The following is an 11,532-nucleotide window of genomic DNA, read 5'->3' as shown; positions in this document are numbered from 1 at the left end:
ATCAACAACTAGTATTTCAATGGGCCCACACTTCCCATTGAAACACTAGCAAGTTTATATTTGTTAAAATTGTTCTTCATTTTAATTATTGTATTGTTTTAAAGTGTTTTTTTGCACTACAAATAAGATATGTGCAGTGTGCATAGGAATTCATTAATGCTTTTTTCAAATTATAATCTGTCCCTCCAACAGTTTGAGGGACTGTGACTTGGCCCTCTGTTTAAAAAGTTTGAGGACCCGTGGTATATATATTTTGTATGATTCTTATCTATCCTCATTCATCATGACTTCTGCAGTTTACACTACATAAAAAAAAAATCAATGTAGCAAAAGTAGTGGTCCCCACTCCTGTTTCCTCTTAAAATAAGAAACTACCACATCCTCATGACTTTGCTCTTTCAATACTGATTGAGATCAGTTGCAGAGCCATTCCAGTATAATGTTTATAACCGCATTCCCTGTTCCTTGGCAACAGCAAAGGGTTATAATTTGCAGCATTAATCATGCCGGTGTCTAAAAGCAACCGCTACTACAATTAAAAAAGTGTTTCTATTTAGCTGCATCCACACCAGGATCAGGCAAACTTTGGCCCTCCAGGTGTTTTGGATTCCAACTCCCACAATTCCTAACAGGCTGTTAGGAATTGTGGGAGTTGGAGTCCAAAACACCTGGAGGGCCAAAGTTTGTCCATGCCTGATCTACACTGTAGAATGAATGCAGTTTGGCACCACATTAACCACCATGACTTCAGATGATAGAATCCTGGGAGTTGTGGTTTCACATGGTCTTTGCTGATGTTTGCTTGTGCTTCGCCAAACTAGAAATCCTTAAAAAATTGCCCATGCCTGATCTACACTGTAGAATTAATGCAGTTTGGCACCATATTAACTGGCATGGCTTAAGATTATGAAATCCTGGGAATTGCGGTTTTATGTGGTCTTTGCTGATGTTTGCTTGTGCTTTGCCAAACTAGAAATCTCAACAAAATTTGCCCATGCCTGGTCTACACTGTGGAATGAATTCAGTTTGGCACCACATTAACTGCCATGGCTTAAGATTATGGAATCCTTGGAGTTGTGGTTTCACATGGTCTTTGCTGATGTTTGCACATGCTTCACCAAACTAGAAATCCCAACAAAATTTGCCCATGCCTGATCTGCACTGTAGAATTAATGCAGTTTGGCACCACATTAACTGCCATGGCTTAAGATTATGGAATCCTGGGAGTTGTGGTTCCACGTGGTCTTTGCTGATGTTTGCACGTGCTTCAACAAACTAGAAATCCCAACAAAATTTTCCCATGCCTGATCTACACTGTAGAATGAATGCAGTTTGGCACCATATTAACCGCCATGGGTTAAGATTATGGAATCCTGGGAGTTGTGGTTTCACATGTCCTAGATGCACTTTAGCACAACTATTGTTGCTGCACACCGCACTTTTAATCTTACGTTCCTCCTGCCATCTCAGCACTTTTAACCCTGTACCCCATTGCGCTGGCCGAACCAGTTTTAATAGTGTCTTGATGTATTGTCATTGTGGTTATTTTGCTTAATTGTTTTGATTTGCTTTGTTTATTGTTGTGTTATGTTTTCTATTGTATTGTATTTGAGGCTTCGGCCCGTGTAAGCCGCATCGAGTCCTTCGGGAGATGCTAGCGGGGTACAAATAAAGTTAATAATAATAATAATAATAATGATCTTTGCTGATGTTTGCTTGTGCTTCACCAAACTAGAAATCCCAGGACTCCATAGTATCAGGCTATATTAATTCCAAAGTGTAGATGGGCTTGACCATTCATTCATTCATTGATCACTTGCAACATCCCATTGGTTCCCAGCTTATACCTTTTGGACTTCAACTCCCAGCATCCCACATCATTGGCCTTGTTGGCAAAGGCTTCTGGGAGTTGAAGTACAAAGGCTGAGAAAGCCTCACCCAGTCCCATCCTCGCTAATGAGCCAAAGTGTCTGCCTAAAGTGCAAAGTCATGCTGGCGCTGCAGCTCTAAGGATCCGGGAAGGAGGGGGCGGGGCCAACGCGCGCCTGCTTTTTCTTCTTCCCGGCGCGAGGCCTTCTCGCGAGATTCTCCAGGCTATAAAAGGGAAGGTGAATCCCGCCACAAGGAGTGCTTTGTCTGGATTCTGCTCCTCGCAGGTGGTTCCAAGTCTGTCGCTGAGATTCTAGGTAAATAGATGTGCAATTAGGGATGCCATGGAATTCGTTTGCATGTTTTGGGGCGGATGAGAGTCATATTGAAGCAAAAGCATGCTTTTGTAATAGTTTTATTTAGTAATTTCACAAATTTTACTCATTTTTTTGGAGCAGAGAAGAGATAGGCGCGTTCTCTGTATTTGATGCTTCACCAACTACTTCATCACACTAGAGAATGAATCCACTTTTAATCCGGTTTCTGCCTCCTGCAGAATTCTGGGGTTTGTAGTTTAGTGAGGCTATTAAAGACCCCTCCCTAAACTACAAACCCCAGCATTCTGCAGGAGGCAGAAACCGGATTTAACGTGGATTCATTCTCTAGTGTGATGAGGTGCCAAGTAGAGTGGAAGAAACTGAATAATAATACAAGCAATTAGGGAAATAGTTGTCATTATTGTTACTATTTTCCTGCTATTGCTCCAAAATTGGGACCTAATCCCCTGATATTTCCATGCAACTTATGTGTTTGCCTTTGGTCATCTTTAAGTGTTTTCTTTTCTGCTTCTTTTGAGACGAACCAGATCAAAGCAATTCAAAAGCTTACAGGGTGCATCAAAACTGTAAAACTAATGTAGTTTGACACCATTTTAACTCCCATGGCTCAGTGCTGTGGGATTTTGGGAGTTGGAGTTTTAACTTGTGGGTCCTTGTGGACAACAAGTTAAACATGAGCCAAAAATGTGATGCGGCTGCAAAAAAAGCCAATGGGATTTTGGCCTGCATCAATAGGCGCATAGTGTCTAGATCCAGGGAAGTCATGCTCCCCCTCTATTCTGCCTATTGGAATATTATGTCCAATTCTGGGCAACACAATTGCAGAGAGATGTTGAGAAGCTGGAATGTGTCCAGAGGAGGGCAACTAAAATGATCAAGGGTCTGGAGAACAAGCCCTACGAGGAGCAGCTTAAGTAGCTGGGCATGTTTAGCCTGAGGAAGAGAAGGCTGGGAGGAGACATGATAGCCATGTATAAATATGTGAGAAGAAGTCACAGGGAGGAGGGAGCAACCTTGTTTTCTGCTGCCCTGGAGACTAGGACTCTGAATAATGGCTTCAAACTACAAGAAAGGACATTCCACTAAACATTAGGAAGAACTTCCTGACTGTGAGAGCCGTTCAGCAGTGGAACTCTCTGCCCCAGAGTGTGGTGAAGGCTCCTTCTTTGGAAGCTTTTAAACAGAGGCTGAATGGCCATCTGTCGGGGGTGCTTTGAATGCAGTTTCCCTTCTTGGCAGGGGGTTGGACTGGATGGCCCATGAGGTCTCTTCCAACTCTATGATTTTATGATTCTAGGGTCATCAACCTTCCATAATACTACAACTCCCAGCATTCCATAGCCTTGAACCAAGACGGTTGAAGTGGTGTCAAACTGCATTAATTCAGGGTTGTTGTCAGTTTGCTGGACTGTAAGGCTATGCTCAGAAGCACTCTTTCCTGACGTTTGCCTGCATTAACTCTACTTTAGGGATTGAGGCTATTGAATTAAGACACACCTCAAAAGGTTACATTTTTTCTTGGCATGGTTTTTTGCTGGATTTAAAACAGCTAGAACAGGCTTGGGAAAAATTGGGTCCTCCAGGTGTTTTGGACTTCAACTCCCACCATTCCTAACAGCCTCAGGCCCTTTCCTTTTCCCCTTAAGTGGCTGAAGGGGGGGAAAGAAAAGAACCTGAGGCTGTTAGGAATGGTGGGAGTTGAAATCCAAGACACCTGGAAGGCCCAAGTTTGCCCAGGCCTGAGCTAGAAAGCTCAGTGATGTATTGAAATCACTGTGATTTCAGAAAAGTGCATTTTTTTGCTGAAAGAGAAGCCGAACCGTTAAAAGCAGAGATGGAGAAACTGAGGTTTCTAAGGATCCGCCTTCTGGATTTAGCACTGTGGATTCCTCTGGGTGGTAATTTTGCTCAAAGGATGAATTGAATGAGTTATTAATGACAAAGCAACGTAATCGTGTTCTTACAAAAAAGTTGCTATGGGATATGCTGAGACTCTGAGAACTGACATGTTGCAAAATCCGTGAGCAGGTTGAGATGGAGATTTATTGAACAAGCTTCCTCTGAGTTTCAATTTCACATCATTGCGTAATGGAAAACTAAAGCTGAGATACTTCCGAGTAGATGTGCTTCCATTATACTGAATTGACCCAACACAACAGTTAGTCTCGAAATTGTTGTCCCTGGATTTAGGTTGGCTTTTTTTATAGCAGGCATGGGCAAACCTGGGCCCTCTCTCCAGGTGTTTTGGACTTCAACTCCCAAAATTCCTGGCCTCAGGCCCCTTCCTTTTCCCCCTCAGCCGCTTAATTTGGTCTGGCCATAGGTTTTTAAATGCTTGTATGTTATTGTTTATTGTTTATTTTTGTTTTGAGATTTATTTTACTGTTTTGTATTGATTATTTTGTTCTTGCCTTCGTTTTATTGATGTACTGTGGGCTTGGCCTCTTGTAAGCCGCACAGAATCCCTTGGGGAGATGGTAGCGGGGTACAAATAAAGTTTTATTATTATTATATTATTATTATTAAATATACACATTAAAATTGGAAGCGAAGAATAAAAGTGCAATTCTTTGAAGTGCGATTTAATTCAATAACCTCAATCCCTGGGTGTTTACAGCGTAGAATTAATGCAGTTTGACACCACTTAAACTGCCATGGCTTGAGGCTATGGAATCCTAGGAGTTGTAGTTTGGTGTGGCCCCAGCACTCTCTGGCATGAAAGGCTAATGGTCCTATAAAACCCCCAACTCTCAGGATCTCGTAGCATTGAGACTTAGCAATCTTTGGTTTGGGGATCTACAAGTAGATCAGTGGTTCTCAACCTGTGTGCCCCCAGATGTTTTGGCCTTCAACTCCCAGAAATCCTAACAGCTGGTAAACTGGCTTGGATTTCTGAGAGTTGTAGGCCAAAATACCTGGGGACCCACAGGTTGAGAACCACAGATCTAAAGCAACACTTAGCTGGAGTATGTAATGTATGGGAAATTCCAAGCTATGAATGGCAGTTTCTTTTTGTTTTTAAAGAAGTAGTTTTAGGAGGAGAGCCAAATATTGCACCAGTGCTGTAGCTCATAAAGGATAAAACACAGCTTGCTTGTTCCTTCTGTACTACTGACAGAAGTTTGTATAATATTCAGCAAAAGCGTGCATGGAAAATTCAGTGTTGCTTAACATCCACCTCTTGAGTAAAGTGGATCTGGGATTAAGCCAGTGATATTTACATATATAGTTATGCATAGTTAAAATTTGCCTAAAGGCTGAAGTAGTCATTCTATTTAAAATAATTTAAATACATTATTTAAAAATGTGTCTCAAATAGTATTTCAGATTGCGGCCATGAAATCAACATAGGTTAAATATATGCAAACTTTCAGCTGCAGACCATTTAGGTACTCTTGAATATTAAATAACCTTTTCAACGCCAGCAGAATTTTCTGGGTTGGGCTGGGCGAGGTAATCATAAAGTGGCAGAGCTTAACAAGTTGCAACTTTCTTTAGTTTCTATCAAGATGTCGTCAGGAAAGGCTTACATTGGGAAACCAGCTCCAGACTTCAAGGCTACCGCGGTGATGCCTGATGGGCAGTTCAAAGACATCAAACTCTCTGACTTCAAAGGTAAGTCAAATGAAACATGCTGGTTTTGTGGAGTAAAACGGAGGGAAAGACAACAGAAAAATATTAGACATATGTAATGTGTTTATAGTCCAATTTCTCTCCTCTTGGACTATGTACAGGATCTGTATATTATTCTGTGCTCAAGATGATAAAACAGATCTGCAACTATAATCGCTAGTGGGCAGTACTAGAGTGCTTGTTGTACATCTTTAGCAAAGTCAGAAATTGGGAAGTTCCTTTTTTATATCAGCTTCCAATAATTCCCAATTAGGATGGTCACTTGCCATGGGGTTTGGGAAATGAGATCCTCCAAAACCTTTCCAAGCTCTGAAGTGCAACGTAGTCCAAGTTGTGAGCAATACTAGCTGAATGTTAATCAGATCAAAATAGTTAATTTCTATAAAGTTGACAATCTACTATATTCTTGAAAACTAATCTCTAAATATTATTGTTCCATCTTAATGTCAGATCTGAAGTGCAATGTAGTCAAAGTTACGAGTAATACTAGCCGAGTATTCCAGGCTGTATGGCCATGTTCCAGAAACATTATCTTCTGACATTTTGCCCACATCTATGGCAAGCATCCTCGGAGGTTGTGAGGTCTGTTGGAAACTAGGCCAGTGAGACTACTTCTTTAAAAACGTGGACAACACCTCAGGAGAGAATGCATTGGAACATCCCATACAGCCTGGAAAACTCTGGCCATGAAAGCCTTTTGACAACGCAGTAAACATAATGTTTAATGCAAAAGAACCTTACGATTTGGAAGAGACCAGAAAGTCCAGCTTGTCATACAGGAATTCACATCTTAAAGTTGTCCCAAAAAATTAAACACTCTCTTTCTGTTTCCTCTCAGGGAAATACGTTGTGTTCTTTTTCTATCCACTTGATTTCACCTTTGTGTGCCCAACTGAAATCGTTGCATTCAGTGAAAGGTCTGACGATTTCAGGAAGATCAACTGTGAAGTAATCGGCGCTTCTGTTGATTCTCATTTCTGCCATCTTGCCTGGTAAGGACTCTTGAGATGCATATAATGATGGACCATAGATAGGCAAGCAGTAACCAACAAAATCACTTAGCTGTCTCATTTCTTTTCATAGTAGCACATAAGATAGTTGTCCAGGGATTTTTTACTTGGGTTACTGTAGCCAACTTCTTTCTCTTTGGACCTTACTAACTGCCACACTTGAAAGCATAAGGGCTAAGGTTGAATTAGTATGCTGTGCCAGGTTTCAGTTCAACTTGTACATTCAATTTTAAATTGTGGATCATAAAGCTCTTCCTGGTTATTAAAAGAAAAGATATTAAAAGAACAGTATGGGACCACTTGGAATTTGTCCCTTTACCTCTCTAGACTTGTTAATGGAAACTAGAGAGTAGCCTTGAGCCACTTCTGCAATGGATAGTACAGTTTTATCATTACTGTTACAGAATGCTTGGGACCTAAAGTATTTGGTATTTCAGATTTTTTGATTTTGTAGTACCATTATTTGCACCTGCATATATGTCTCTGTCTGTTCACCAATCTTCAGTCGCTCTAGCCTTACATCTTGTTTGAGACATGAGGCTAGACAGGGATTGAGGACCTGTGGAATGGTAGGAGGTGAGCATTCGCAGCCAAGCACTACGTTTCAATTTCTGCCATTTCACAGATCTTTGGTCTCTCCAGCCTTGTGTGGCTCAACCTGTGTCTGCATGTTATTAATGTAGGAAAATGTTGTTCCTTGATACGATTGTGCTGCAGTTGAAACAGTGGGACAAAGATATTTCAAAATATTTTGGTGACTTCTACTTGGAATCTGAAAATGCGGTGTTCTTTCTTGAAATGCATATTTTTGTTATAGGGTCAACACACCTAAGAAGCAGGGTGGATTAGGCACTATGCGCATTCCTTTGGTGTCTGACACAAACCGTACAATTTCTAAAGAGTATGGGGTGCTAAAAGAAGATGAAGGCATTTCTTACAGGTAAGGCTACTGGTGAATTTTTGAGAAGCAGCTTGTAATGAATAACAAGGGAATATAAGTTGATTCTCCATGAATGAAGGCCTTGGTGAAATTAGGGAGCAATTCTTTTAACTGGTTTGGAACATGAGCAGGAATGTCTTTTTTTCAGTTCCTTTACAATCTCGTTTCAAAAGTGTTGCAAATTACAATTGGCTTGTATTTCTCAAAGTTTCCCAGTTAACTTCTGCCATTCTCTTCCTTCCACAAGGAGGCAGTGCTTCCATCCATATCTTACGCCTTAGCAAGGAGAGGGAATGTGTGGGCATGCTAGATTAATTTGTGCCTGGCATCTTACCAAAGCTGATATTAATATTTGGGTTGAAATAGATACATTTGTGATTTCAGGTGAACATGGCATTGAAACAATAAATTACTCACTAAAGGTGTGCATTATCCAAAGTCTCTTCTGACTCTTACACAAGATGGAATCTGTTTTAAACTTAATTTTCTGTGTTCCGTGTGTTGCTGAACAAAAGACCTTTGTTACTCGCCTTACATGTGCTGAGATGCTTGGGATTTTTTTCTAGGCACCACTAGAAAAACTTGTTGAGCCAGTATGGTGCCATGACAAAGAAGCTGAACTTTGGATCAGGAAGTCCTTGTGTGAATCTCCCCTCTGCCATTACGTTGCTAGTTCGCCTTGAATGAGCCACTCTGTCAGCTAAATACGTTTGTAAAATATGGCAGATCATACAAACACCCTGTTTAACTAAATAATTCATTTCAAGCAATTTGAACATGTGGAAGTACATCGTAAAAATGTTTAATATGGTAAAGTTTTCAAAAATGTGTAAATGATTCTGCAAATAATGGTCAAATGCAATCTAAGACTTTAAATCAGTGGTTCTCAACCTGTGGGTCCCCAGATGTTTTGGCCTTCAACTTCCAGAAACCCTAACAGCTGGTAAAGTGGCTGGGATTTCTGGGAGTTGTGGGCCAAAGCACCTGGGGATTCACAGGTTGAGAACAGCTGCTTCAGATGGTGAAAAATAAAAATTAAACTGGTATGTTGTGCTGAATTCTGCCGAAAAGCTTGTTTTCTAGCCAGATACCTTAAAAATTGTTTTTGGGGACCAAATGGGTGGCACATGATTTTTGGGGAGCAAAGATTTTGCAATATGTCAGCTGTTGGTATGCTGAAATTAAAAGCTTATGGAAGCAAATAAGAGACAAAGACATACTTGCAATTGTGTTCACTTCCACTTGAAGTTTTTTTCTGCTTTATATTCCACATTCTTACATTAAATGCCAAGTGTATTGGAAAATTTACTTTTTGCACCAGTTGAAGCTTCACCTCTGTCCTTCCAAATGTTGTAAGTAAGCTATAAATATTTAACAGTGTAGGATATGAGTTGTAAAGAAGCTTTATATTGCTTATGCTCCTTCAGGCTGTAGTCTGTAATTTTTTCTAGTAAAAAATGCAAGTGCATAAGTCTGACTGTTTGTTTGTAACCTGTGCTATTTCTGTTTAAGGGGCCTCTTTATAATTGACGAGAAGGGGATTTTGCGCCAGATTACAATCAACGATCTGCCTGTTGGTCGCTCTGTTGATGAAACACTCCGGCTAGTTCAAGCTTTTCAGTTTACAGACAAACATGGAGAAGGTAAAATTTTCATGATTTGTGCTTATCTGACTTTTTAAAGAGAAACTTTCTCAAGGAAAAGGAAGTTTTAAATTTTAACAATAGAATTGTGGCATTCTTTGTCTACACAGTAGTATACAATTGTTAAAAATGCTGAGATGGAAGAACTGTAGACTAAAAGCAATGCCAGGTATCATCATTGTTAGTTTCTATGGGACAAAGATGAGATCAAATAACATGCCAAATAGCAGTGCAACAGTACTTCTTCCATCAGATTGATTTGAGAGTCATTGGAGGAAAGAAGCCAAATGCATTCCAACAGCATCCTTGTAATTTGAAATATGTGGCTGCTGTTCATTTACATTCAAAAAAAGAGTGTTGCATTCAGGCTTTCTTGGCGCATCCGACATAGCTGTATATTGTGCCTTCTCAAGCCTGCCTGCATTATAAGGTTTTTGTTTTTTCTCCCTTCCTCATTCTCAGTGTCAGAAATTTGACGAGTAGTACATAGAAATAAATCAAAGATGAGCAAAACATGTATATTACCATTTCCTATGCTGGTAAGACTCATGAGAGCTGTAGGCCAGTGTCATTTTGGTCATATTTACACATTCCTGGACTAAATTCAACTTCATGTTGAATTTAGGAGTAACAGAGCCAAACAACAAAAAAAGTTGGTCTCTTGGTTTTTAGGGCTGTTCTTGGAATTATTTGGGATGCTGATTGAGAACATTACATCAGCTCTAGTTTCTTATGGTTATCATGATTTCTTAGGCGTGAGCAGATGAAGACTGGTATTATGTATACCTCAACTAAAAGCAAATAGGGGGAAAGTGGTTCCATTTTTGGAATCTGCAGGTCAAATATATCCAGAAACAGGCCTGACATTTGAGGCATGTTGACCATTGTAATCAAATTTGCCACAAATGTGGAAGTCTTGTGGTATTTTGGTTTTGCCTATTTTCTTGCTTCCCTGTCTAAGTGCAAGAAGAGGTGGGTATACTGAAATAATATCAGGCCAACTAATGTTTTCCTAGCTATAATCATACAGATAACATAATTGTCTACAGATCCAAGACATCTTGTAGAAAATATTTTTTCACATGCTGTTTTTAAACCTGCACCTCTTAGTAACTAAAGTGTAATGTTATCTCTGCAGTGTGTCCTGCTGGCTGGCAACCTGGTGCTGACACAATCAAGCCTGATGTCATGCAGAGCAAAGAGTACTTCTCCAAGCATAAATAAATTGTGTACGTCGTGTTTTGTATGATAAAGCTTTTCTGTATCAAGACCAAAACCAGAATTGTATTTACCCTTCTCTTATTTAAAGAGTTTGCTATATTGTGAGCTAATTGGCTTATGAGTACTATTCATAAACCATTTATTCTAGAACAGTCCAGTTGACTCTACAAGGGTGGTTTCTGGAGTAGATGGATTATGGGTTTGAAGCCTGTTAGTGATAGTTATAAATGTTAATCAATTATACGTCCTAACCATCTCAACCAGGGTAAAGTACTACTTGTGCTCATGTGAGTAACTATGGACCTGTATCATTTAAATGACTGGCTCAGTCACGTGCGTAGAACAAATGGTCTTCTGTTTTGTACTGTCATTAAATTTGTGCAAAAAAAAAAAAAGAAGTTTGTGTTAAAGTCATTGAGTGTTCTCAAACTGAAAAGCAGATGCAACAGCCCTTCTGAAATTACACTAGTAATAAAGTATTCATTTTGTATGACAACTTCTTGGAGAGGGAGGGGTAGAGAATGTCTTTTCAGACCAGAAATTATGGCTTCCGTAGCAGAATATTGGCAGGTGAAGAACTATAGAAGCATTATGTCCATTACTACCTTGTGTTTTAAAACAACAGCAAATGTGAACAGAAACCAGCATTTCCTTGTCAAGAAGAGATGGGAAAAGTGCATAGGATAATTGTTGACCAGTTCAGAATCAGAAAAGGTGTTACCAACCAATTAATTGAGCCCATAGTGTGTCACTGCCATGACTATTAAGAATCCATTCCTGGTAAAATTAATTGCACTGCTACCCTTGAACATTATAAGAGCATCAGATATCTTGAGATTAAATTTATTAGTAATTTATCATTCTTAAAAGTAGTAGAG

At 39.8% G+C, this 11,532-nt stretch overlaps 1 protein-coding gene across 1 annotated transcript; it reads left to right on the top strand.

The window, feature by feature from the left end:
- The first annotated feature begins 2,077 nt into the window (after positions 1 to 2,077).
- On the top strand, positions 2,078 to 11,052 carry PRDX1 (peroxiredoxin 1). The gene is made up of 6 exons (XM_060773384.2): positions 2,078 to 2,186; positions 5,706 to 5,822; positions 6,679 to 6,832; positions 7,668 to 7,790; positions 9,303 to 9,433; positions 10,572 to 11,052. Exons 2-6 carry the CDS (start codon positions 5,717 to 5,719, stop codon positions 10,655 to 10,657), a joined length of 600 nt encoding a protein of 199 aa, XP_060629367.1. The 5' UTR covers positions 2,078 to 2,186; positions 5,706 to 5,716; the 3' UTR covers positions 10,658 to 11,052.
- Positions 11,053 to 11,532: the final 480 nt, after the last annotated feature.

Source organism: Anolis sagrei, chromosome 4, assembly GCF_037176765.1.
Source record: "Anolis sagrei isolate rAnoSag1 chromosome 4, rAnoSag1.mat, whole genome shotgun sequence".
NCBI classification, from domain to species: domain Eukaryota; kingdom Metazoa; phylum Chordata; class Lepidosauria; order Squamata; family Dactyloidae; genus Anolis; species Anolis sagrei.
The sequence above is the reverse complement of the archived record's forward strand: the minus strand, read 5'-3'. Positions and strand labels throughout refer to the sequence as shown.

What these genes read in the sequence shown, in the direction of transcription:
- PRDX1 (XM_060773384.2), top strand. Translation starts at nt 5,717, where the DNA reads ATGTCGTCAGGAAAGGCTTACATTGGGAAACCAGCTCCAGACTTCAAG. An exon ending in CATTTCTGCCATCTTGCCTG is followed by an intron (nt 6,833 to 7,667) that starts GTAAGGACTCTT and finishes TTTTTGTTATAG; the next exon opens with GGTCAACACACCTAAGAAGC. An exon ending in TACAGACAAACATGGAGAAG is followed by an intron (nt 9,434 to 10,571) that starts GTAAAATTTTCA and finishes TTATCTCTGCAG; the next exon opens with TGTGTCCTGCTGGCTGGCAA.